At 48.2% G+C, this 27,198-nt stretch overlaps 1 protein-coding gene across 7 annotated transcripts in view; it reads right to left on the minus strand.

Annotated features, from left to right (window-relative positions):
• Positions 1-27,198, minus strand: part of CELF2 (CUGBP Elav-like family member 2) — a 559,335-nt gene that overhangs the window by 18,696 nt on the left and 513,441 nt on the right. For 5 of the 7 annotated variants that reach the window (XM_070380896.1, XM_070380900.1, XM_070380897.1 and 2 more), the window contains 2 exons: positions 18,033-18,167; positions 1,827-1,958 (listed from right to left, as the gene is read on the minus strand). In XM_070380896.1, the coding sequence (XP_070236997.1) occupies positions 1,827-1,958; positions 18,033-18,167 (267 nt within the window). The remainder of the gene's footprint in view (positions 1-1,826; positions 1,959-18,032; positions 18,168-27,198) is intronic. The other 2 variants (XM_070380898.1, XM_070380901.1) reach the window with 1 other exon arrangement.

The following is a 27,198-nucleotide window of genomic DNA, read 5'->3' on the forward strand; positions in this document are numbered from 1 at the left end:
ACGGGAAATCCCAGCAAAGGGCAACAGGACAGGCTGAGGAGGCGGACCACACGGACAGGACGACACACAGCAGTCAGAGCACGCGCTGAGGAGGACAGCCACTCCCACTGGCCTGGTACTGTGCAGACCCAGGACAGGCAGGCGGTCAAATCAAATTCCTTGTTTTAGGGGAACTAGGTCCTGGGGCTTAGAAGCAGCATGGAGGGGTGTGTGCAAACACTCGTCTGCAACCGAGGGGAAGGACAAGTGAGTTGGAGCGTCTGCAGAACAAGGTCAGAAACAGGAGTCAAGGCCATGAGGGCTGCTGGCAAGAGGGGCGCTGGAGGCAGCTTTAGTGGGGTGCAGTACTCTGCTGTCACCTGGTTACCACTGCATTTACTGTCTGCTCGCTAATCAAGAGCCATCCAGTCTGGAAAGAAAAAAAATCTTTTTCCTTTCCGCTTTCTTTGGCCTCTGGTCAGATAACACTCAGTCCAAGTTCCTGTTTGTTTTCCCCAGGGCATCTGCATAAAAGGATTCCATAAAACCTGAAACAATTCCCTACCTCTAAATGTGTGACTTGTATCTTCTAATCTGGGTGATAACAGCTAGTCTTCATTTGGGTGAGTTCTAGGTTCTTCTTTACAAAATAAATTACAAGGTATTCTTTTGGGATTTTAGGATATAGAATTATTCACGTTTTTGTTTTTTTCTTTTAAATAAACTATACTTCTTGATCACCCTTTAAAAACTGTTCACTTAAACTGAATTGTGGCCAAGAATAAGGAAGCTTGTCAAAACTCTTTTTTTAATACTTAAAACGGGCAGAGGTTGGGTGGCCTGCTAGGTAAATGGGTCCCCAAGTCAGATCTCCTTAGGCTGTCGTGGGCCTACTGGGTGTGGCTGTTGTCAGGCACAGGGTGTGGGGACCGAGCTGCAAGAAAGGCAGACCCGGGGTCCCCTCTGTGGACTGAGGACCATTCCCTCTAGTGGAGGAGCCGAGGCTGAGCTCGAGCCTCAGCTGTGACTCATCCTCTGGTCAGGAGCCATTCTCCCCACAGATGTAAAGCACCGGAAGTGGGCAGGCTGTGTAGACAGAACTTGGAGTTCTTTGGTCAGTCTGTGTATTTCAGAGCTGAGGAATTCTGTAAACAATTTGCCTCACTCTGCTTCCACCTGCCGTAGGGGAATGGGGCCCTTCAGGAGACGCACTGCTGTAGGGTGACCCCGGCCGCCGGAGGCTTAAGAAAGACCCTAGACGTTGGCTCCAGGGGTGACTCCTCTCCACTCAGCCTTATTTCCTGCTTCCCAAGGTCTCTTCTCTCCTCCTCTATGACTGACATAAACCTCTGGATTTTAGACCTGGAGGGACTTTAGACCTTTAAGATCACCTGATCCAGAACGTCCCATTTTCAGATGGGACCCTGAAGTCCAGAAAGGGGGCAGTGACTGGCTCAGATTCCTGGGAGACTGAGAGCAGACTGGGAGCTGGCCCTGTGGTCCTGACCTCCAACTCATCTATTTCTCTTTTATAACTTATTCACAGCCTCTCAGAAGGGCACCAAACCAGAACCCACCCAGAGTCCCGGAAACCTGCGGCTACTGGTCAACCACAGACACCTGTGACCAAGTACACAACCTGCACCCTGAAGACTCAGGGTGGCGAGGGGGCTGTCTGTGGAGACACAGAGTGCACACAGGCAGCACGCCCGTCTAGGCGTGTGCTCCTGCCCCTCCTCCCAAGCTTTAGTTCTCCCTGTGATGCAGCCTTCGCAGGCTGTCTCTGGCTGAGCACTGTCTGTGGAGAATTTGGGGGAAGGCTGTCCACCAGAGCAGCAAATACTCACTGTTGATGGTACCTGCTAGTGCATTAATGTTATTCAGTCCGACAGTGGCTCCTGCCAGTCCTTGCAGAGTCCCGAGAGAGGTCAGAGAATTCATGGCTGCACCAGCAGTGGAGTTGGGGGTTGAAGCAGCCACTGTAAGACAAAAGGCAGACAAGGGAGTGGGGAGAGAAAGGCACCGTGAGTGAGAGCCCGCTGGCCCAGGACGCAGTCTGTCCCGTCCTAGCGGACACAGCTGGGGGCCTTTAGTCACGGGACGACCGGGAACCTCGCTTAGGCTTTAGTGTGAGAGACATGGCCTGGGCTTGTAGCAATTGTGACCGTGACATTTAGTGAAAAAAATCATCATGGCTCTGCTGTGCCAGCCAGCGAACATGCGCTCTGCTGGCTAGTGGGGGCCAAGCCATGAGAAGAGGGCCTTTCCTCCTGAGTCCTTCATCAGCCCCACTTTAGGAACCTCTGAACAAATGACCAGCACAAAGTGGGGGAGGGGGAGTGAAATGGCAATTCTTGGCTTTCTTATTCTTTATGCTTCAGAGATGGCATTTTCTCAATGAAGTTAAAAAAAAAAAAAAAAGTCATACACATTCCTGGGTTTGACAGAAGACTTCAAGATCCAAGTAGTGGTGCTTATAGAAGGGGAGATAAAACAATTCCCCACCTTTAACTAACAGCTTCATTGGGATATAATTCATGTTATAAAAGTTACTCCCTGAAAGTATGCAATTCCCTGATCAATATGTTCATAGAGTTATACAACCAGCACCATAGTCTAATTTTGAGAAACCCATACTCATTAACACTCATTCTACATTCTCTCCCCTCTCCTTGGACACTGGCAAACTGATCTACTTTCTATCTCTGTGGATTTGCTTAGTCTGGGTATTTCATATAAATGGAATCATAAAATATGTCATCTTTTGTGACTGGCTTCTTTCACTGAGCAAAATGTTTTCAAGGTTCATCCATGTGGCAGCATGCGTCAGTACTCTATCCCTTTTTATTACTGAATAATAGTCCACTGTATGGAAACACTCCACTTTGTCCATTCATCAGCCATGGACATGTTGATTGTTTCCACTCTGGGGCTGTTATGAGTAATGCTGCTGTGACCATCTGTACTCAAGCTTCTGGGCAGACATATGTCTTCGGTTCTCTTGAATACGTAGCTAGGAGGGGGACTGCTGGTCATATGATAAAGCTCTGTTTTCCATTTTGAGGAAATGCTAAAATATTCTCCAAAGTGGCTGTCCTCCCTATTCATTTTTAAATAATTTTCATTAGTTATGAATGTTTTCCTGGGAAAAAGTCCTCAGATGTCCTCATACTGAAGACCATTCTGGAAGCTCTTCTCTGGTGTCACCTGAAATCATGTGAAAGCTCTTCAGGGCTTTACCTTTTCATTTTCTTTCCCCCAGGCCTTTACTACTGGCTGAGAATCAGAACATGCCCCAGGGATAGTTTTTCTCCCTTACTCGATGGCACATTAGTTTGGTAAGAGCTGTCACATGTAGGCTGATATCAGACTAAAATGCATTTCTCCATGGGAAATGCGGGGGGCTTCTGTTTCTAGTGGTTAGGTGGTCTAGGTACTAGAGAGACTCTCCCACTGAAACTAAAGTACGAGACAGCAAAAGAGACACTGATGTATAGAACAGTCTTATGGACTCTTTGGGAGAGGGAGAGGGTGGGAAGATTTGGTAGAATGGCAATGAAACATGTAAAATATCATGTAGGAAACGAGTTGCCAGTCCAGGTTCGATGCACGATGCTGGATGCTTGGGGCTGGTGCACTGGGACGGCCCAGAGGGATGGTATGGGGAGGGAGGAGGGAGGAGGGTTCGGGATGGGGAACACATGTATACCTGTGGTGGATTCATTTTGATATTTGGCAAAACTAATACAATTATGTAAAGTTTAAAAATAAAATAAAATTAGAAAAAAAAAACACTAAAGTGCTCAATAAGGTATTTTAAAGGATGCTTTAAGTTGCATCAATAACTGACCATTTGGTAAGAGATACTCAGAATCAATGATATAAATGAAAGTGGGAACCAGGAAGATAAGCAGCACACTGAAGGTAGCGTTTGCCTTAAGGGTATTTGGTGAGCTAGACAACTTAAGCTCCAGTTCCCAAAGCCTTCCAGTGCATGACAGATATGAGAAGTCTAGGGTCCACCTGAGGTGAAGTGCTTAAGAAGAGACCCCCCCCGCAGAAAGTCTGGAACCCTTGAAGGCTACACAAGCAGTGTAAGCATGAACAAGACACACTTCCTGCTTCAGAAACTGTAAGGACAACTGCCTGTATCAAAACAGTGCTGAGCAGGGGGAGGGGATTCCCTCTGATAGTATATAATAAACTAGCCCTCACATAAGTCTGCAAAACAACTTTCTTTTATCTGACTGGTCAAAACCCATCCAACCATCAATTTAAAGTGGTCCCTAGCTTGTACTCTCTTCTAGCACCTTGTAGAATCAACTGTAAGTCAACCTTGAAAGGGCCCATTTTCAACAAAGAACTCTCAGAAATAAGGCTCCAAGACAGTTAAGCTCACAATTAAAAAAAAAAAAAAAACTACAAGCAAACCAAGTACCAAGAGTAAGAATCAGCAGAGACAGAGTTAGACACTATATTTAGATCGACCAAAACTTCAGATACTGGAATTACTGGTGTGCAATAGAAAGGAAGTGTATTTAACATGTCTGCACAATATGAAAGGGTGAAAAATGACAAAAAAAAATGAGGCTACAGCTATAAATTACACACCATCACCATTTCATTGCCCGCTTTAAAAAAACCAGAAAACTGGAAGCAAGTGGGGTGCAGTTAAGACTGAGAGCTTTACAGCAATTATTTATAACAGTGAAGATACGGAAACAACCCAGTGCCCACTGACAGATGAATGGAGAGAGGAGACATGCTGTGTGTGTGTGTACATGCATATACATACAAATATATATATAAAATGGAGTACTGTTCAGCCATAAAAAGAATGAAACAGTACCATCTGCAGCAACATGAATACAGACTGTCATATTAAGTGAACTAAGTCAGGCAGAGGAAGGCAAATACATATCACCTATATGTGGGATCTAAAAAAAACCACACAAATGAATTTATTTATTAAAAAATAGAGCCACAGACATAGAAAACAAGTTTAGGTTACCAAAGGGGGAAAGTGGTGCAGGGATAAATTAGGATTTGGGGGTTAACATACACACACTGATATATGTAAAACAGATACTCAGTAGGAGAATTCTGAAAGAGATGGGAATACCATCTGACATGCCTCTTGAGAAACCTATATGCAGGTCAGGAAGCAACAGTTAGAACTGGACATGGAGCAACAGACTGGTTCCAAATAGGAAAAGGAGTACGTCAAGGCTGTATATTGTCACCCTGCTTATTTAACTTCTATGCAGAGTACATCATGAGAAACACTGGGCTGGAAGAAGCACAAGCTGGAATCAAGATTGCTGGGAGAAATATCAATAACCTCAGATATGCAGATGACACCACCCTTATGGCAGAAAGTGAAGAGGAACTAAAAAGCCTCTTGATCAAAGTGAAAGAGGAGAGTGAAAAAGTTGGCTTAAAGCTCAACATTCAGAAAACGAAGATTATGGCATCTGGTCCCATCACTTCATGGGAAATAGATGGGGCAACAGTGGAAACAGTGTCAGACTTTAATTTTTGGGGCTCCAAAATCACTGCAGATGGTGATTGCAGCCATGAAGTTAAAAGATGCTTACTCCTTGGAAGGAAAGTTATGACCAACCTAGGTAGCATATTCTAGACAGCAGAGACATTATTTTGCCAACAAAGGTCCATCTAGTCAAGGCTATGGTTTTTCCAGTGGTCATGTATGGATATGAGAGTTGGACTGTGAAGAAAGCTGAGCGCCGAAGAATTGATGCTCTTGAACTGTGGTGTTGGAGAAGACTCTTGAGAGTCCCTTGGACTGCAAGGAGATCCAACCAGTCCATTCTAAAGGAGATCAGTCCTGGGTGTTCTTTGGAAGGAATGATGTTAAAGCTGAAACTCCAGTACTTTGGCCAGCTCATGCGAAGAGTTGACTCATTGGAAAAGACTCTGCTGCTGGGAGGGATTGGGGGCAGGAGGAGAAGGGGACGACAGAGGATGAGATGGCTGGATGGCATCACTGACTCCATGGACGTGAGTCTGAGTGAACTCCGGGAGTTGGTGATGGACGGGGAGGCCTGGCGTGCTGCAATTCATGGCGTCGCAAAGAGTCGGACACAACTGAGCGACTGAACTGAACTGAACTGAAGGACCTACTGTAGAGCACAGGGAACTCTACTCAATACTCTCTAATAACCTATATGAGAAAAGAATCTGAAAAAGAATGGACGTGTGTATAACTGAATCACTCTGCTGTATATCTGAAACTAACACAACACTGTAAATCAGCTATATGCCAATATAAAACAAAAATTAAAAAAACATATGCAAGTTGGAGGTCTCTATTTTGCTTTTCTATTTATTTAAAACCCCAGAAGACTGGCTGTAGTGCACTGTGGTCTTGTGCCCCCTTGTTGTGCTGCTCTTGGGTAGTCCAAGTAGACAGATGGGGCGAGGAACCAGACATGAGATTAACGGAGCTGAACAACTTGCCTTAACGTGAGAAGACTCCGTGTGCGCCAGTGCTTTGGACAATACTCCGAAAATTTACCCCAGTTTAAGTCTAAATTGGAAAAGATATCTCAGTTGTGTATCTGGCTGCCTTTAAGAACCTTCTGGGTTCTAGAAAATAATCTCTTTAAAGCAAAAGGAAAACTTAAATTTGTCACACAACCAGTCTCAATCGAGTACTTCAAATATTCAGGAGAAACACAACAGAGAAGCCCCTCTACACAAAACAAAGAGATGTACTAAATGCCATTGACATGCCTGTTTTCCTTATTTCTGTGCTGGCAGCCTGGCAGGAGGCTGCCTGCGTTCTGCCCACCTAAAATTAAAATTCCCTTCTGTCTCCACTAAGAACCGTATCCTCTGCTTTCTCAATTAAACTGTTTACAAGGTGGCACAGGAGCGTTTCAAGAGAAGGTGGTAAATGTTGGTTCATCTTTGCCCACGGCATCTCTTTTAGTCAAAGGATGCTCCATGCAGGGGATAGGCTGTACCTCAAAGCCAGAGGAGTGTGGGGTGCAGGGGGGAATGGGGGGCAGAGCTGCCTCACTTTCCACGCAGTGATGGACCGACCTGGTCACACGCCATGTTTCATGCCTGCAGTACCGCCGGCTCTCAACCACCAAGCAGGCCAAAGAGGTGTTGAGCATGGCCAGCCAGCAGGCGGAACAGCCACGTGACCCATCAGAGCCATGTGTATGTGACCCCACATGGCAACTCGGTTCTGGGCCTTCTGAAGACAAGCTGGGAGGGGTGAGGGTGCTGGAGAGGGAGGGGAACCGGGGTCAGGTCAGGAGCAGAGAGGGCCCCTGATGCAGTTTCTGCGGAAGGAACCAGAGTCCCCTGAGGTTTCTGAGGCTACACGCTGGCGCGGCCCCTGGAAAGGTCTGAGCCAGCCCTGACGGCCTCGTCCCCCCTTTCCCTGGACTGTGAGCAGGGACACAGAGGAGGTGCGGCTTCCTTCTTATTCTCTGCACGAGGCGGGGTGACAAGCAATCTGGCGGGAGGCCGACTGCTCAATGGACAGAATGCGGCTCTTCCCCCTTTCACAGATTCCATATCCAGCCAGAGAAGTAGGAAAGTGGCCATTTGGGGCACCAGCCTCTGACACTGACCACGTCTGCACCATCCTTCCTAAATGAAGCGGAACCTTCTCTCCGTCGTTTTATGGGCGCCCTGGCAAGTCCTGTCTCCAGTACTTGGTCCCAGAGATGATCATGCTTCCTAGGAACCCAGTGCCTCCATCTCCACCTGTGAACCCTCTCCCCACTTTTCCTGGACTGCAAGATTTTTTTAACTTTCAATTTTGTATTGGGGTATAGCCAATTAGCAAACAATGCTGTGAAGAGAGAAGGGACTCAAGTGTACATACACATATACATGTATCCATTCTCTCTACAAACCCCTGCGCATCCAGGCTGCCACATAACACTGGGCAGAGTTCCACGGTGGACCACAGGAGTTTCAAAAAGCTACAATGAAACGACATCAACAGAAGACACCAAGAATCTGCCTTCAGCGTATGTGCAAGACACTGAAAGCACAGTAGCTTTGTGGTTTAGGAAACACAACAACTGCAAACAGAAGAGAACACTGCCTGCACTGACCAGACGCACTCAGGACAGCGGAGTCTGCAGGCACTGCTCTGCGTCACACAGCGCTGATGCTCCCAAGGGGGCACTGACCAGACTCACTCAGGACAGTGGAGCCTGCAGGCACTGCTCTGCGTCACACAGCGCTGATGCTCCCAAGGGGGCAGAGTGGTGAAGCGGCGACAAGGGCGCCTCTGTCGTTAGCTCACCACAACCCGAGGGGGAGCCCAGCACCTCCTCTCCCGCGGGGCCTAGTTACTCCACAATAACCACACCTCTTACTTCCATTTCTTCCCTAAAAGGATTTTTCAGGGGGAGGGATGGGGAGAGGAGAGATGACAGGGTGGGAGGAGGCTGTTTGAAAAGGACATTGAAAGCTGCTGCGGTGTTCTGATCTCAGTGCCCAGCCATCTGTAATGTGCATGCCCATTATCCCACAAACACCCGCATCATCTTCTTCCTTCACTAACCCGCTTCCAACTCACAGGGAGCTCAGTCAGCAACCTGGCTTGTGCCACGCTGGGACAGACAAGTTCTGCAGATGGGCCAGAGGAAGCCTCCACGTCTGCAGGGCTGGCTAGAAGAAGTCCCTTGCAGGGACTCTGAGCCCCTTTTGAGGCATTACTCTATGACAGGGGACGTCTCCAAAGACCAGAGAGTGGTATGGGAATGGACGTGGGCAGTATCATCCCCTCTGTGCCCACAAAGGTCCCACCGTTTTCCTTGCTTTAGTTTCATCTCCAGTGCTCCCTGGGGCTGTCACTGGGGGGCGCTACTAAGAAAGCATGTATTCCAGGGTTGCCAGCCAGCTGCGCACCTCCTCACCTCACCTCGTCTCCAGGTTCCTCCCCCGTCCGTAAAGAGGGACACGAGAGTGACGGTGTCATTTGGGGCCATAAACTTAAACAGTTTTATATAAACTCCAGTCTACCTGGATCAAACAAGAATAGAGCAAAGGAAAGGACAAATTGGACCTGCTTTCTCATCTAGTGATATTTTGCTTATGAATCACCAAACTAAAACCATACCCTTCCTGTAGCTGGCCTCAGGTATTTTTTTTTTTTTTTTTCAACAGATGGTCATGGACACAGCTTGAAAAAAATTCATGGTGATTTCAACCTGAAATATAATTCTAGGTGCCCAGGAGCTCCTGCTTTTGAACGTTTCCTGGGGCGGCAGGAGCGGTGACCCCTCAGCTGCGGTTAACAGCCTGTGTTTCCTCCGCAGGTCACTTGACCTTGCAGGCTTCCGTTTCCCCGTGTGGATCACAGAGGGAGGCACCTTCATGAATGAATGATCTTAAAGATTCCAGGTACTTATGAAATGGGTCAGATTACTGTTTGATCAGGCTCTAGAGAGGAAACATGATGAACACAGATTTCTGTAGAAAGCAAGTCCCTGGGAGGGTCCTGGAAGACCTGTCTGGATGCTGGTCTTAGGACGTCCTGGAAAGAGGCAGCTTTCCCTGAGGATAATAGGAGCACACGGCTGGCGAGAGGCTACCCGGCAGAGTCCAAGGTCTGAGATGCTGTGAATCACCCGTCAGCTACTTGCATGGTTTCCTTGGGAAATGACTGACCACAGAGCACATGCTCAGTATACTGCCTGAAAAAAAGCCACCACTCACCAAGGGCTTTACCCTCAGTGACGACAGCTATAAGGAAATGGGTCCGGTCAAAGTTACCATGCTCTCTTTACTCCCACGGTGGCCATTCTGTCTTTGATAAGCAGGGTGTGTTGATTCTGTGACCTCAAATCAAGTTTGAAGTTCACAGCCAACTTCTTCAGTGAAGTCCCAGAGTAGAAAGGAGGAAGGAAAGGCTCTACTCCCTGCATTTATAGTCTAATATTTTTAGGAACAGTGGGGAGGTATTTGCTTTCCAAAGTCAAATGTTCAGAGAAAAAAATATCACTGGGGCTTATTCCAGGTTTAACCAATTTCTTATTGTTCAGAGGAGCAGAATTTAGTGTCATTCCAAAATAATCATCTTCCCCATATGATACTTTAATGCCTTCTTAAAAAGCAATAGCATACATTATATACACATTCCCTCGATAATTCAGTAAATGTAGAAATGGACAATTCGATTTCACAGTGGAGAAACTAAACAAAGATGAAATGACTTGCTCTAAGTCACAGCCTTCCAGCTCTTGGTCAGGATGGCCACATATTCTAAATGGAAGTGAAACTGTAGTTCCTCTATCGCATTCTTTTAACAATTTTTTTAAACCTCTGCACCGGGCATGAATTTTTTATGGTTTCTAGCCCTAGACATGTACATTCTTGTCTTGTGTGTGTTGTGAATACCTTTCTGTCTCAAATCCTTCACAGCCTCCCCAGTCCTGTGGGTCTCAGTGGTGGAGGTGTTCCCTCTCTTCAGGGCGCCCAGTCCACTCACTGAGCATCCTCTCTGCTCTGTGCCCTGTCCTGTATATGAGTGTCTAACCCAGTGCTAGGTGACAGCTCTGAAGGTGGGATGGGGCCTCACACAAGCCGCTGTTTCAGGCACCAGAGAGGAGGGTTTGAGTCCTTCCCCCTTCAGTCCATCAGTTTTTGCCTCTCTTTGGCTTCTCATAACCTCTGTTCCACCTCCTCTTAAGTCTAGAAATATGTCTTTCTCCATCGTAAAATTTCTCCTTCTATTGACCCTTCTAGACTTAAAAAAAATCACTACACTGCAGGAAGATGTCATCTATAAACACATAGCTCCTGGCTCCAGTCTCACGCCCCCTCTCACGGCCTCCAGGACTGTGACATCCTTTCCACTATCACAGTGAGCCAACCACTCGGGGTGGGAGGTGAACTGCCCGACCGTGGCCAAACTCAAACACCTCTTCTCTGCCCTCATCTCGATCTCCTTCCTGCTTGAAACTCCCACGCTTGGTTCCCTGAAACCACGCTTCCTCAGGGCTCCCTTCCCACCACATGGCTCCTCCCCTCTGCCCCGCAAACACAGGCGAGGGTCAGGGCTTCACCCCCCAGCCTGCTGCTCTGCTGTGCTTCTGGCTCGATGGTCCCCCTCAAGACCACACTGACACCTGCCCACCTCTGCAGCTGCTCTGGGACAAGCTCAAGGGTCAGGGACCCTGCCTGCGGGATGTATTTACACGACACACCAGTTCACGCGTGCCATTGCTCAGCGTGCCTGAGTACGGAGCACCTTCCGCCGCAAGCTCCGCCTGCTCCCGACCGCCCTCTCTCTGCTGATGAGGATGCTGCGTTGGGGTCCCCATACTCGGCACACTTCCGTCCGCACCTCTTTCCCTCTGCTCCCTCACATCCAGTCAGCACCCAAGCCTCGCTGACACCCCTGCGCTCAGAGTCCTCACCTGGCTCTTTACCGCCTGCAAGAGGAAGTCCCAGCTTCTCAGCCACGGCTTCCAGGGCCTCCCTCTCTCCCTGGTTCCTATTTCCCGTCTATCTCACGCTGGTGAAAAGGGAGATGGATTTCCATTTGCTGACAGAATGCCTTTTCTGTATTTTCTCACACCTGACACATCTGGTAAATCTTCCATTTCTACCTCAGAAAGCTTAACTCATCTTAAAGTTCTGGCTCCAGTGCTGACTCTCCTGTTAAAGTCACCCATTAAGACAGATCTTTCCCGTCACTCACACGGCGGACCTTATCTGATTCCCGCTCTTCCTCCGGAAGAGTCCAAGTCGGGGCATCCTGCTTGTTTTGTGCATGTGGCCACTGCATCCAGTTTATGGGACTAAGCCACCTACGAAAGTACCATTTATATTTTGCTGCTTTTAAGTCTTAAAGCACAGACCTTAGGTCATAAACTTCTGAGAAGTTGTGACTAAAAGTGTTGTTGCTTTTTCATTTAATACAAAACACAGGCAATCCATACACGCTTTTACCAGTGGCAGTGGTGATACCAAGGTTATGTCAGACAGTGGGAGAGAGAGTCTGGGGTCGGGTGGGGGGAAAGGTCTCACCGAGTGCTTGTGTTGTGCAGCAGACATGCCTCTGAGCTCACACACGCCTCACAAGGGCCCCACACACGATGCCTGGGACCGTGCAAGGCAACGTTTATACTGAATCATGGACACAGCATGGTCTCCAGAGCCTCTAAAGCAGGGAACGAAAGCCCCTATCTCAAATACTGAGAACGTGCACCCCAAACAAAGTAAGAGCAAGTCCTAAGCGAAGCCACAGCTCTATGAACGCACGACAGGGAGCGTCTGCGCACCCAGGGTCAGACTTGCAGAAAGTCAAGCTCTGCAGCAAAGGGGAGGACCGTATCTACTGCCACCCCCTGGGCTGGGCAGCTTTCTAAGTGTTAGCTCAGCGCCATGAAGACACAGCGCAGAGAAAAGGGAACTTCACCCAGTGGGGGTGTGTAGGTGCTGGAGGAAAAGAGAGAGAAAATCGACTGGACACGGTGACCGATTAAGGACAGTGGACCACAGGCTGGCTGAGAAGGTCCCGCAGGGGCCGAGGATGGGTCAGCGAGAGAAAGAGGATGTCTCCATGCGGCAAGAACAGGCTTGTGGAAGAGTGGCTGGCTTTAGTCTTCCCGAGGTTGTGGCATCACCACAGCAGCCTGAAGGACGCCCTCTCCCAGAGCCTGCTGTCTGTCTGTCCTTCTCTCCTGTCCCTCCAGGCTTCACCGACTGTCCCTTGCATGCAATGGACCGGAGGGGTGGCGCAAGTCCAACCCCTTCTCATGGACTTGCCTGGCCAAGCTCTCAGAAGGCTCGGGAATTCAGGTTAAATCAACCTCTTCCAAACGAGGCAAGCTCTCGTGTGACACACGTGTGAGGACCCTTGGGGGAAGGAGAGGGGGAAGCCTCTCATGACACTGAAGGGCTCTGGGATGACTCGGAGGATGACTTCTGAGTCCCCACCACTCAGCCAGCCTGGTAACGCTGGTGGATGACACACCACTCGCCAGCCCTTCTTACGTGAGGAGCCAGGGCAGGTCTGAATCTCATAGGAACATGAGATTCATTTCCCTCAAGGAGTCCGCGAGGAAGTGTCCCCCTGTCCCTGGGACGCAGTGTCTGTTGCAGCCTCTGAGGAGGAGGCCATGTCTCAAAGGTGGGAAAAGACGCTGCCTAGACTCCACAGAAAAAACTCAGGGGAAAGCCAACGGTGGGAACGGGAGAACGTGCCCAAGTATTTAAAAATGTGCTTTACCCTTGAAAGAAATGATCTGTTAGCCTGAAGTGTGCACTTGACTGAATGTACTTACAGAAAGATTAGAGAATTTTAAAACATATTTTTAAAAAAGAAAGTAGAAGGGCAGCAGGATGATGTACACAGACATGACGTTAGGCTTTGGACAGAAAACGCCAGAGAGATGCTCGCAAGTGGGAATGCTGACGCGTATGTCCACGCTCTCAGAACCGCAGGCCAAGGCAACAGAGCCACAAGCCGGGCAGACATTAGTATCTTTAAGACCCAGCCACACACCTTACACTTTATCCCTTTCTACCAATACTGAGACTCATGTCTCAACAACAGGTTCGAAATGGGGTAAGAAGAAATGACCCAAGAATTAATTAAATACATAGAAGACCATAGTAAACAAAAGGGAAAATTATCATACCAAAATAAAAGACAAGAAACACGATTAAATCAGGCTTCAAAAGACCCATAAGAAATGCATAAAAGGCATAATAATGCATTTACCTGGTTTTTATTCTTTCCTGATTTTTAAATTTTACTCCTTACCATCTGATAACTGCATGAAACACTTATTCCAACCAAGGGCAACTGAGACTATTTTCATGTTTATTGCAAGGCCAGGAGTCAAAGAAACCTATATTTATTACCTAAGGGGATCTTTTTTTTTTTTTTTTTACAAAAAAATAATGCTTAATCTTTCATGTTTTAAAGCATAGACTGTTTAAAATCATTTGTAATAATGCTTAGGGAGTTTGTTCCTGGGTGTACAGAACTGAAATGATACATAACAATTGTTAAAAAATGAATAGTTTGCGGGTGCTGAGCTGTCCCTGTACTTCCGAGATGGATTTGTCTGAAGCACAAGAGATGTCTCAAGAACAGTTGAACCAAAACCTGGGCAGGCCGGTAGATGAAGCTCTGCTTTCCGTTTGAATGGACTGGCTGGTTATGCATGGTTCAACAGGAAGCACCCCCCACCTTTTTTTTTTAATTATTAAAAAAAAAAACAACAACACAAAAAACACACTGGCCTTGGGACTAGCATTCCATCCCTTTTATTTCCTGGGAAATTGTTCTGATGAAGTGGAGAGTCATGAATTGTTACTAACCATGTTTTCTGTGATTTTGAAGAGTCCCTGATGGAAATAAGACAAATAATTTACTTTCACTTAAACACCAGATTTTCTTAGTTACACTTAAGATAAATAATTGAAATGTAGATTTAAATTGCTTCTGCTGCCCACATTTCAGGACTCTAATGAAACATTTTCGGCTCTTATGCAAAGCTCTGCTCAACACAGAAGAGAGAAACCCATCTCCCTGACACAGTGCTTGGCAGGATTTCTGGTTGGGCCGGACGCCATGTGAAGAGCAAAGGGAAGGATGCCTGGCTGGGGTTGGAAGAAAGAAAATACATCTCAGGACACATTTTCCCTTTCATTCAGGTCTCAGGAAAAAAGCTGAAAATGGCCAAGTATGTTTCAAGTTTCCTTACATACTCTTCCTAGGCTGTTCGAGTGCTCTGCATTTTAAGAAGGTCACTCCGTCCTCGCATTCCTGACCATACTGGATGGAATTAACGTGGATCCGCAGACATGGACCTCACCTCTCACTGTTTCCTCAGGATGGCGTCACGCCAGTCCTCCTCCTCCTCGCAGCCTATTCCTGCTCGGTCCTCTGCCTGGACACCCCTGCCCCGGATCATCTCCATGCTTCCATCACCTTCCTCAGGTTTCTGCTCAAACGTCACCTTTCAGAAGGGGAAAGCCTCCTTCCACCCCCTCTCTCCATCTTATTCTGCCTGCGAAGATCGCAGCGCTTGCCTGGCATACACACGGCACCCGTGACTGCTCCCTGTTCGGATTCCCGGAACAGACAGGAGGCCCCCGGGGGCGGGAGTGTGTCCTGCTCCTGGCTGTGTCCCCAGCACCCAGGCCAGCGCCTAAGGCTGCACAGTCACTTGAGAGCACTAGCTATCAATTACAGTATCAACACTGAGGAGCTGACAGACGCTTTTGCACTTGGCTTCCTAAACCCACGAGCCTTCTACTAAAGGAGAACAAAATGGTGGAATATTAATTCCAATTCCCTGGAACCAAGGCACATTCCCAACCCAGCTGTCACAATGGAAGAATGAATTTTCATAAAGTTGAATGAAGCTTCCCAAGCAAACAACAGGCCACATACCCTTCACCAAAATGTCCATTTATGATACTGGTTGCTTCTGGAACAGGAGAATAATTTCAATGTAGTGACAATGTTAAACTCTTTAAAGCCTGGTGAACCAAATAGCAGACTGCCTCCTTGCCATGTAAGGAAGAGTCTTTAGGGGAAAAAGTGTTCTTTTTTCCCCTACCTTGTTATCAATGATGTGGTTTCTTCTTTTTACTCTCAATAAAAGGGAGTCAGCCGTAATTGGAAAAATTACAATCATCTATTTCTGCCAAATTAAAGTTAATAGTGTTTTCTCTTAAAAAAAAAAAAAAGACCTAATCCTTTTCCTTTTTATATAAACAAATAAAACACCCCTCAGATCTTGAGAAGTGTTTAGTTTTTTCACTCCAAATAAAATATAGTTAAAAATATCAGTTAAAAATGCTGACAAACGGTCTATGTATATAAAACCATATACAGTGTTTTTTTTAAAAAATTTTTATTGGGCTAAAAATTTTTATAGTTGATTTACAATATTGTATTAGTTTCAGGTATTCAGACTGCTGTTTTAATATAATCTTTTCACAGTCCTCACAGGGAGATGTTTCTTTTTTTTTTTTTTTTGGCCTCACAGCATGCAAGATCTTAGTTCCCTGGCCAGGGGTCACACCAGCACCCACGTAGTGGAAGCACAGAGTCTTAACCACCGGACTGTTGGGGAAGCCCGAGATGGTTAATTCTTATTTTTCTTATTTAGCAAAACACTCTTCAGTCTAATTTCTAAAACAAGGACACTAGTGAGGTCAAATACTTGTGTTTTTAAGAAAAAAAATCACTATTATTTTCATAAGGGAGAATACACTATGTCAAAAACGCATGTTTCTTTAAAAGGATGTATTTAAATAACCAGTTTATGTTTTGCATTAGTTATAGCTTAGTCTCTTGAAAAAATTACAAAGCTGATTTTTCAGGAGTATTATCTGTTGTGTGGAACGAGGCCCACATGTTGTCATGGTATGTTTTTGAAGACATTTCAAGAATGAAGGCAACGTCCCACATGCTGTTGCTCTGAGATGAGGTGATGGATACACTGTCCAGCCTTTCCTCAACATCTCTTAAGTTCCTCCCTCAACACTGAACTCAGAGGGAAATGAGTTAGAAACACAGTGTTCAGTAACAAATTAAGGGCTGTGGGGCGTCTGTCCTCCCTGAAGGTGGTTGCCTGAAGAAGGCTGGTCTACTGGGCACTGTAGTGTTCCTTCTCTATTCTTCTAGAAGAAAACCCTGCATTGTTACAGAGAAGTGTAGGGGCCAGTTAGCTCGTCTTTTCCGAGTGGCCGATAGAGGGCCGTGGGGTTGTTAGTTAGAAAGGGGCCTGGATGTTGTCCAGGCCAGCGCCTCCGCGTACCAGAGCAGAAGGTGAGATCATCCATCAAGGCCCAGAAAACCCAGAGAGGAAGGCAAGCCAGCAAAACACTTTTTAAAAAACAAATCCTGGTGTCTAAGCAACCACATTTGGTCTGGCTCATATGAAAAAGAAAACAGCATCTGCCTTTGAATAAGGCAACAGAATTTCTAAGGAGGGGGAAAGAAAACCTCACTTTAAATGACATGGCCCAGAAGGGGACCACAGAGGAGCAACAAAGACGGTCCCCTCTGGACCTCCACGCTGAAAACCACAAGTAAAGGATGAAGCTGGTGTGAAGTATCACAGATGATGATTCGGGGTTTTGCGTTTTAACAGGGAATTCTTACACTGCTAAAAACAAACCACCACCACAAAACCAGGAGAAAAGAGCATTCCTGAGGGAATGAGGCGCCTCGTCACTGGGCAACTTCAGCAGGATGGAAGGGACGGCACAATTTTCAAACAAAAGGAATGTGTGAGAATTCCCTCACAAAGTTTTTCTTCTCATTTTATCCTTGGAAGATAAAAATGCACATGCTCAAACTTTTGTTTCTTTAAAGGGTAACTGCACACCTATGTTCATAACAGCACTATTCATAGTAGCCAAGACCCAGAAACAGCCCAAATGCCCACTGCCGGCTGAATGGATAAACAAGACGTGGTGCATGTATACAATAGAACAGTACTCAGCCATTAAAAAAAAAAAGCCATCTGCAGCAGTATCAACTAGAGATTATCATACCAAGTGTAGTAAGTCAGACAAGACGCAACCAGAGGTTATCATACTTAGACAAAGACAGAGACCACATGCTGCCACTTATGTGTGAATCTAAATTAGGGCATAAACGAACTTACCCATGAAACAGAGACAGACTCACGACACAGAGAACAGACTTGTGGCTACCAGGAGGGGAGCAGGGCGGGAATGAACTGAGTTTGGAATTGGCAGATGCAAACTGTTCTGTATAGAATGGACAAGCAATGCGGTCCTCCTGTACAGCACCGGGAACCATATTCAAAATCCAGGCATAATCCGTAATGGAAAAGAATATAAAACAGAATGTCGACATATGTGTAACTGAGTCAGTTTGCTGTGCAGCAGAAACGAACACAACGTTGTAAATCAACTCTATTTCAATAAAGATACATTAAAAAGACAAAGTAAAGCGGTAACTAAGTCTGGTGCCTGGCGGGGTCTGGGCATGTCCACCCTGCACCTGGCCCTGCCCCCGCGTCCTGTCTCCCAGCGGCAGGACCACCCCTTACCGGGACTGGTGAGAGCTCCCAGGGCGCTGCTCGTGGTGGACAGAGGATTTGCATTGGTGGTGGTGGCTGAGGTCTGGGCTGCGGCTGCAGCCGCCGCCAGCGTGGCCAGGTTCTGTAACTGTAAAGCATTCATGCCTGCAGCGGGGAGAGAGAGGGCACGTCAGCAGCAGGCCCTTTACCCGTTTCCCAAAAGAAAAGGCAGGTGATGAGCACAGAGGGCCCTGGGGCTGGCACACTCACCCAGCTGCCCTGAGGACTCGTGCGGTACCACATGTCCCGTCCCAGCCCAGGACCCTCTGCCCAACTGCCCCTTCCTGGGCGGTGCAGCTCAGCACAAAAAACAAGCAAGAGGTTTCCGTGTGGACCACGCACGGCAGGGCCTTCCACTGCGAGGCTGTCACCTGGAGGGAGGGCTTCAGGGTACACTCTCCATCCTTAGACTCGACAGGTGTGCATTCAGGGCGTGACAGAAGAAATGATGCTTTATTGCTCTGAAGTTACACTGATCTGTATTCCAGGATCTGTAAGCTGTGTGACTCTGGACAGATTTCTTAACCTCTCTGATTCTTGCTTCTTGAATGAGTAGTAACAGTTACTTACCTTCTCACTCATGTGGTTGTTGTGCAGATTAAATAACTCAATGATTGAAGTGACTGAGCACAGTGACTGGCATGACATAAGCCCCCCAAATCATCAGCAACTACTGTGAGTGTCACTGTCATTACAGACCCCCAAACTTCTCTCTCGGTTTATTCAGGAACTCAAATAATATTTGCTGATGAAAAGAATGAAGAAAAATGGCAGTGCCGTAATATTTCTACTTGCAATATCTGTATTTTAAATATATTTGTATCTCAAAGAGGAACTACTTACTAGAATGAATTGCGGGCTAATGAAAATCAAGACAAGAATGGAGAGAAACGAAACTCTGCTGACAGGTCTGGGGGGACTAGCCAGGCACAGACTCCATGCCTGAGTCCCCAGAGGTTCAGAGATTCTCTACACCGAGTCTTTTTTCCATGATTCATTTCTCTGTCATGTACATTTGAGAAGCAGGCAACAGCAGTTCTTTCCTCATACAGTGGAATTTTGCACAGAAAGATAATGAAGTTATCAGCCTCATTTTACCTTTTTCTCATGTCTCAAATCCAGGCATTTGATACACGTTTACATAGTGAATCCAACCCGCTTTTCAGACAGTGGCCTGATGACAGGGCTAGGGGATGGGAGACGGAGGAGGGGCAAGAAAACATTCTAGGAGCACGCCTGCTGGAAGCCCTCAGCCACCGTGTGGAGCCTCAGCTGGACTCAGAGCCAGGCTCTCTTACCTACCCTGCTCCTCCACCCCAGGTGCCTTCGTCAGGACTTAATCCTATCAGGAAAGAGTTCCTCAGGTCCATACTGCGATCTGGGTTCTCATTTTGCTCACAGTGATACTCGGGCTCCTTCTGGGAAGCATCCAGCCCTGGTGGCTTAGGGAGAAAGCAGCACCTGTTCTGCAAACCCACACAGGTCCTGGGGGTGCTGGGAACAGGACAAGGCACCAATGGCATCCTGCCAGCGTGAAGACGTTGCTCCATCGAGCACGTGCCACTGGGGACAAAGCTCTGTCCCCGCCTTAGGTCAGGGGTCAGGCAGGGGGGTGCTGACGGGACCCTGTGAAGGGAAAGCGCAGGGCCTATTTTTTCAGGTTTGCCTGAGGAAAACAGAGCTGGGGGAACATGAACTGAGCACAGATCTCCCTGGGGTCCCCTGGGCGTGGCTCCTGAAAGCGGCTGACCACAGGCTGGCTTGTGTGCCTAGGGGCTGGGCTTAGGGGGATGCTGCAGGGTGGGATGAAGCGCACCAGCAAGGACCTGCCTGGTCCCCGCGGCCCCTCTAACATGCTCAGGATGTAATGCAGACGACCAGACACCGGCACGGACAGACAGCTGTGCACACGAGAAGGGTTTAGCACCGATGTTACAGTCTGCACATCTGGCCACGGGTAACCATCAGCCGAGCACCCTCCTCAGCCTGCATTTCCCAGGACACCTGCTCTGACCCGCACTGCGGAACCGCGGCCTGGTGCTGGGGTGGAGGAGCTCAGCCTGCTCCTCCGGGTCAGAGCCTCGCAGGCCCTCCCGACACTGAGGCTCTTCCCCCTGGAGGGTGACTGACGGGCCGCGTCCAGTGGCACGTTTACTCGTTACCTGTCATCCTCCGGCTCGCTATCTAACTCCCAACGCGTTCATCGCAGCCTGCTTCCACATCATAGACACTAAGCTCCTTGAGGACAAAGCTGTTGTCTTATTTGCTTTCAAGCCCACCTACACACACACAGAGCCATGTTCATTCACAGTAGGTGAAAAATGGAGCCCCAGGAGATGAATGAACAGGGCAACCAACAGCATGAAATGTTCCCATGCTGCTATAAAGAGCATTGTCTACAGACCCAAACGAGGTTTTTCTTGTTTGTTCTTCGTTCTTCAGTATTTACAACAGCTTCAAATATTGACTATTTCCCTCAGTCGTTAATTAATCCATTCTGCAAATATTTATTAGGTCTGTGCGTTTTCTTTTTCTCACCCACCAACACTCGGCGTTGCCCTGGAGTCCAGCCCACCACCCTTGGGTTCTGTGTGCCCCCCGTCCTCCCCGGGTGTCCCCTTCCCCCCTCACCCCAAGGGGCTGCCCTGCCTCCACTGTGAAGGCCAGGTCCTGGGGCGCCACACTGGGAGTGGCCAGCTCTGTTCAACCACCGACCGCTACGGAGCAGAACATGGACCCTAGCAAAACAGAGATGAAGGAGGGGAGGAGAGGCGTCGTGACTCCAGCATCAGAGCGTTTGGGGCAAGGAGGTGGGGCTTAGGTGGAGAGAAGCAGAGGCAGGACCTGCAGGTGCTGCCCAGCTCGCCAGCTGTCAGCACGCGGCCACAAGACAGACCCCGGGCTCCGGGCCGAGAACTAAACCTCCCATCCGAGCGGAGCGGAGCCAGGGACTGCGGGAAATTCTATCTGTTTCTGGAAATAAGACTCGGACCCAGAAGCTCATTCTCACGAAATGTCCTAAAAGGGCTGCGAGTCCTGGTAGAAAACCATTCAATGACAGCCCTGGGCTTGGCGACAGCAATTGGGAGGAATCGAGAAATCTGAGCTCAGGAGTGACAGCACAGAGACTGGATCAAAGAACACAGCTCCCCCCATCCCAACACCCCCCTGCCCCCACCGACCCTGAACCATGACGCATACAGTCAAGCCAGACATTCTCCGAGAACATCGGAGCTGCCGGCTAACACAGGGCAGGGGCCGTGCTGAGGCCGGCCCTAGGAACCTGCGGGCAGTGGGCGTGAGGGATGTGATGGGCGCTCCTGTCCACCTCCCGGGGGCAACACGCAGCTGTTCCCCGCAATGTCCTTCTGTCCAGCCAGGCAGCGGCCTGAAGCCTGTTCCCCAGACCGTCCCTCCAGCAAGAAAGCCTCCTAGGGGGGACACCCCGGCCACGGCTGACATCAGCACATCGCAGGGACACGCGCGGGGTGTGGGGAGAGCCCTGGACACCGGTGGGGCAGGATCCCACTGTCTTCACAGCAGGCGTGCAGGGCCCCGGGGACAGACGCTTTGGCTCTTCTTGCCCCTGGCGCTCCCGTAACCAGAGGGTCTCACCTGCAGTGTGGACATCTCCCCTCCCCTCCCGTTCAGGGCAGGGGCTTGGGGGCCTGGCGGCCCTACTGCTAGTGGGAAAGGCCTCGGACCTCAGCTACGAAGGCAGCTCAGGAGGCTCCGAGGGGACGCACCCGAACTCCGTCCTCTGCCTGGTGAACTGCACAGACTTCCCGGTACCAGCATCTTTCTAGACCTCCAGCTGCTGCAGGCTTAGCCCCCCATGGACAGTCAGTCCTGGCCACCCTGTCCCTGCTCCGGCTGTCTGAAAGGGGGTGTTGCTTCTGCTGATGTTGAACTCACATGTCTGGTTCCTTCTCCATCATTTTGTGTTTTCTGTGTGTGTGTGTTTAAGGACCCTGTCCTGTCCTTCTCAGCTCCTTTCTCCACCCTCCAGGGCCCCCCATCTCATCTCTGGTCTCCGACACAAAAATCCTCAAAGGGCATGGGATGGAGGAGGGGTGGCCCAGGCCCTGGGGGAGGGGGGCGAGGTGATGCTGTTTCTGGTTGGCAAACAGCTCTTCCTTGAGAAGAGAACCACCCTCTTTTAACCTCACAAAGCACTCTGCTCGGGTGGACATCCTTCAAACCAGGGGCAAATAATCTGAGTGATGAGAAATGCAAAACACTGAGATAAGTTTTAGGAAATCCAACAATGTGCCAAGATGGCCGGGGGGTGGGGGGAAAGTTAGGCAAACAGGGGTTCCACTTTTCCCTCATTACTCTGGAAAAGACAACCCATCTCCAAATGAGGAAAGTATGTACCGAAGAGTGCACACTGTGCCTACTTGAAACTGAAGGTTTTTTTTTTTTTAATTATTTATAAGGAGAAGGGCATGAAAATTTAATTGAATGTTCACCTTAGGTAATTCTGTGTCTTATTGTTCAGAGCAATTACCATAAATCTGCATTTCAATAAGCGAGAACAGATGTCAGTTGTTACCAGCGCTTGCCAATCAGGTCTGTTAGAAAGTGACAGATGGGTGGTTATGGAGCATTCTCGCATTCTCCTAAGGACTATTAGCAGGGAGTGCGGGGTGTGGAGGAGGGGAGGCTGGGCTCTGGGAAGAACCCGGGGCCTTTGTGGGTCCAGTCTGCACACCTCCCAAGTGTGTCCCCAACGCGAGGTCCAGTTTTGGCCAAAGTCTTCCCTCTTCTCCGCTCGTCACAGACACGCTGAGATCGTCTTTGCTCTGAGCCGGATCTCCGACCAGTACAGAAGTCGCTATGTGGTTCTTTCAGGCAGACACTTGCCCACTATGATTTCCCTCTGACTTTGGAAACTTAGGCCAGAGATTCTGAAAGCGAATTACTACACGCTTCTGACTGTTGGAAGTCAAGCGAAGCAGTTTTCCCTTTGTCATCAGATCTTCTTCTTAGGCCACCGCTTCATAACCTCTGCAATTTCTTACTAACAAGCCCCCCTCACCCTAGAAAAACATTTCCTCTAGCAGAAAACCACCCCCTGATAAATCTGTGACGCTGTCCAGAATGAAAGGAGGTTTTTCTGCGGCCGACACTGGATTGCTTCTCTTGGAGCAGTTTTGGGGTTCTTGTGCATTGTTCACTGATGGCTCAGATTTGCTTCTTGGTTGGTCTCCTCATTCGTCTGAGTGATTCCATACCTGGATTTGTGGACGCGCAGTGCACTGAGTGGCGGTCGGGGGCGGGGGAGGCGACAGGGAGCTCAGGCCAGTTTGAAATGCGGACCCGCCATTTCTTACCTTGGTGACTCTGGGCAAGTTTGTTCATTAACTTCTCTCACCCTCAGTTGCCCCACCTGTGGAATGGGATGCTAAGAGTCCCTATGTCACAAAGCTGCTGCAGTATGTGGGAGTGCTGTAGTGGTGGTTTTCTCCCTGGCGTGCCGTAAAGTGTGAGGATGAACCCCAGGATTATTTCAAGGTGCTCTGTGAAAAGCAAACTGGTGTAATACTACCCTCGTTTTTCTAACATGATGCTTTTTTCAGATGATCGTTGTTATAAAGAAACGAAAGACCGAAAAACCAGTTTCTCCTTATTCTTTCTTTTCTGGAAAAATCCAGACTCTTGGCCTGAACTCAGACCCCAAGTTAGGGAGATTTCAGAAATTCATGGAAAAAGTATCACAGTTTGAGTGGGAAATGGACAAATTTTTATCACAAGTGATAAGAGGGAAAGTAGAATCAATCGACTTGAAGGATACACAAAAAATAAAAAGGATGCACATAAAAGCAGTCAGCTTATAAAGATTACAGCCTTACTGTTATATTCTCTGCTTTTTATATGTCAGATTTAGGAAAGGTTCCCTTTCATAAAATCGTAAAACACTTCTGAAGTTACTTTTAATTTGAAAGGTAAATGGTTTTTTTTTTTTTTTAAGAACAAATAAGTATATCATTGATGTCTCATCTGATTTTATTGATGTAACTACTTTAGAAACTTGTCACCTAATTTTTGTTGTTGTTTTGCTTTTCTGTTTTTTTTTTTTTCCTTTTCCAGCTTTATTTCCTCCTCAAACAGAAAATGTTTCCTCATTCAGATGAGACATTCTAGACGGTGGTGAGACACCTCAGTTTCCTGTAGGACAGACCCTGTTTTCAGAGCTGTTCACAACACAGTATCCCTGCTTTCCCAGATGACATTCACCGTCTGTGGACGCTGCTCTCAGCTGCAGCGCTCGAGTCTGCCCCGTGGAGCTGGCTCTCTGGACATGAACGTGGGGCTTCCCAGGTGGCTCTAGTGGTACAGAACCCACCGACCAATGCAGGAGACATAAGAGATGCAAGTTCAACCTCTGGGCCGGGAAGATGCCCTGGAGGAGAAAATGGCCGGCCACCCATTGCAGTATTCCTGCCTGGAGAATCCCACGGACGGAGGAGCCTGGTGGGCTACAGTCCATGGTGTCGAAAAAGAGTCGGACTCGACTGAGCGACTGGGCACTGCTCTCGCTCCTCCACAGTCTCGCTTGCTTACAGGCGCTGTGGCCCCAGGAGGGGTCTGGGATGAGGCACCTCTTGGTGAAAGTGTGGTGAGAAGCACGCTCGTGTGTAACACGTAGGACACTGTACCCACCTGCTGACCCGAAACCTTCCACGACGCATTCTTCTTTCTTTGTTTCTTTTATTTATTTTTTTAACAAGTCATTCTTAAAGATACTGCCATTAGTTTATGGAATGGTGTGTGGCTTAGATGTCCAGCTAAAGTCAAATTTCTTAATTCAAAAACCAGGCATTTCACTTAAGTTTCATTGGGACTGTATGCAGAACGTAAATTTGCACCTGTGAAATAATAAATTTACTCACTTGTCGGCAGCCCCAAAAGAGTCCACAAATGCCACTGAGAGGAGGCCACACCCTCTCAGCGTCGATGCTTCAGGAGAATTCACAGGTGAGGGAGGAGGGGAAGGAAGTGAAGGTTTTTAGGGAAACGGGGAAGAGCGGCCCCCTCCCACAATTCAGTGCGTGCGGGAACCTTCTTCCACGAAGGGACCCCTATGATCCCTCTGCTTTCCAGGATGGGTTTAGGTGACTGACGGTGAGAAAAGCCCTACTTTGGGGAGACAATGAAAGAGCCGGGGGCCATAGAACTTGGTTGAAAAAAAAATACCATAATGCTTCCTGATTTTCCATAAGAATGAAGGGCACTTGTTACAGAAATGGCGAAGCAGAAGAACCCTTACACCCCCATCCTCAGTCCTCACTACTCAAGGTGACAGCAGAAAATGGGACACTTGGCCTTTGACTGCACAGCCTGGGCAGCCTTGGTGCTGGATTTCACACTAGAAGGTTCAAGAAAGGGGTATTTTGGAAGGCCGAGCGCATTTACAGACTGACTTTAAATTAGCCATCTGCTCCACACACCTTCTAAGGTGACTCCCAGGTACTCTCCACTGATAAATGACTGTGTGGTGTACACACACCAACATCCTGACCCGAGGTGGTGCGCCGCGGGCTCACGGCCTAATGAAGAGTGGCAGGGCGCCCTGTCCACCGGGAAGACACGCCGGGCAGCAGCCTCGGGACCCAGTGACCTTCTCTGCATAATTTAACCACGGCAATGGGAGAGCCTGAGGCTTCCTCTAAGGAAGACTCTTAATTCTGAATTTGGGGGCGGGGGGTTCCAACTGATTAGAAGAAAAATCCTGCCTTGGTGGAAAACACGATGCATCTTGACATTTCTTTCAGAGGGTGCAATCCAGAGGTTTTCTCTTTTTTAAAAATGTAGAAAACTCCTTGAATATTTAAGTTCTGTCTCTCCAGCCTCCTTTCACAGAACTAAAAATAAATCAACTGTTCAAGGAGATACTTAGCTCCGAGGCCAGCTTTCTCAACTGTGTTCATTAACATTCTGTTGAATGATTTCACTACTTTTTATTTTAACATCTATTTTTTTCTAATAATCCCAAAGCTGTCTTATGACAGAATAGGTGGGCGGTGCCTGCAGATTTAAAGGGCCATGAGTAACTCAGCGCTGCTCTTACTGCAGGCCAGTCCATCCCGTCAGAAAGGTCACAGTTTAGCCCCAGGGGCCACCACGGAAGGCGGGGCTGACCGCCACAGGACGCACAGGAGGAGGGATCTGAGTGTGCTCATGCCAAGTCTCTCCAGTTCCGTTCAAAGTGACACGAGAAGAAAAATAATAACACAGGCTATGGATTCAGGAGAAAAAGAGAAAGAAGTTTTCACAGTGACAGATAAAGAAATCAGGCTTAGAGTCTGCATGTCCTGGGTTAATCTCACTGTCTCAGGGTGTCACTGATGGAAGCAACTGGGCTTGCCTCTAATATGCCAGCAATCTGCTCTCCTCGTCCACTCTCCTCGACGTTTTTGGAATTGAGGAAGAAGCTTCCTGACTGTTCCTCGCGGCAGGTTACTGGCCCCTACGTCCTGATTCACCGCAGGGGTCAGGGTATCAGCCTGGAAGGTGATTCAGGGGACCCACCTTTCACTAATCACTGCCCCTAGGTCACCACCAACACAGCTCATTATCAAAAGAAAACCTTCATGGGCTGGCTTTCACATGCAGTCCCACTGTGATTCCCACCCCGCACCCCACCTTGCCCCCCTCCCCCCAACAACGAAGATTTCCACTTCCCATAAAAGCTTCTGATGCACAATTCTATCAGCTAGGATTCTTTTAAATTAAAAAAAATAAAAATAAAAAAAGGCACCCCTGTTAATTGTGGTTATCAAGGGACTGAAATGGTATCAGTCAGAGATAGGTCTGCAAGCCTGGCTTTCATTATGGAGGACAAAACATTTTTATTGACTGCCTGTTATTAAAATTTTAGAGGGACGTCAATCATGGTGGCTGCCCTGGATACACAGCTCTTGCTGGAAATCCACCCCCTCCCCCTTCCCCACCTTCCAGCAGTCAAACCCTTTAAGAAAAAATAAACACAACTCTGGAGGGTAAAAGAATCTGCCTGCAATGTGGGAGGACCTGGGTTCGATCTCTGGGTCCAGAAGATTCCCTGGAGAAGGAAATGGCAACCCACTCCAGTATGCTTGCCTGGAGAATCCCATGGACAGAAGTGCCTGGT

This window comes from Bos mutus, chromosome 13, assembly GCF_027580195.1.
Source record: "Bos mutus isolate GX-2022 chromosome 13, NWIPB_WYAK_1.1, whole genome shotgun sequence".
Classification (NCBI taxonomy): Eukaryota; Metazoa; Chordata; class Mammalia; order Artiodactyla; family Bovidae; genus Bos; species Bos mutus.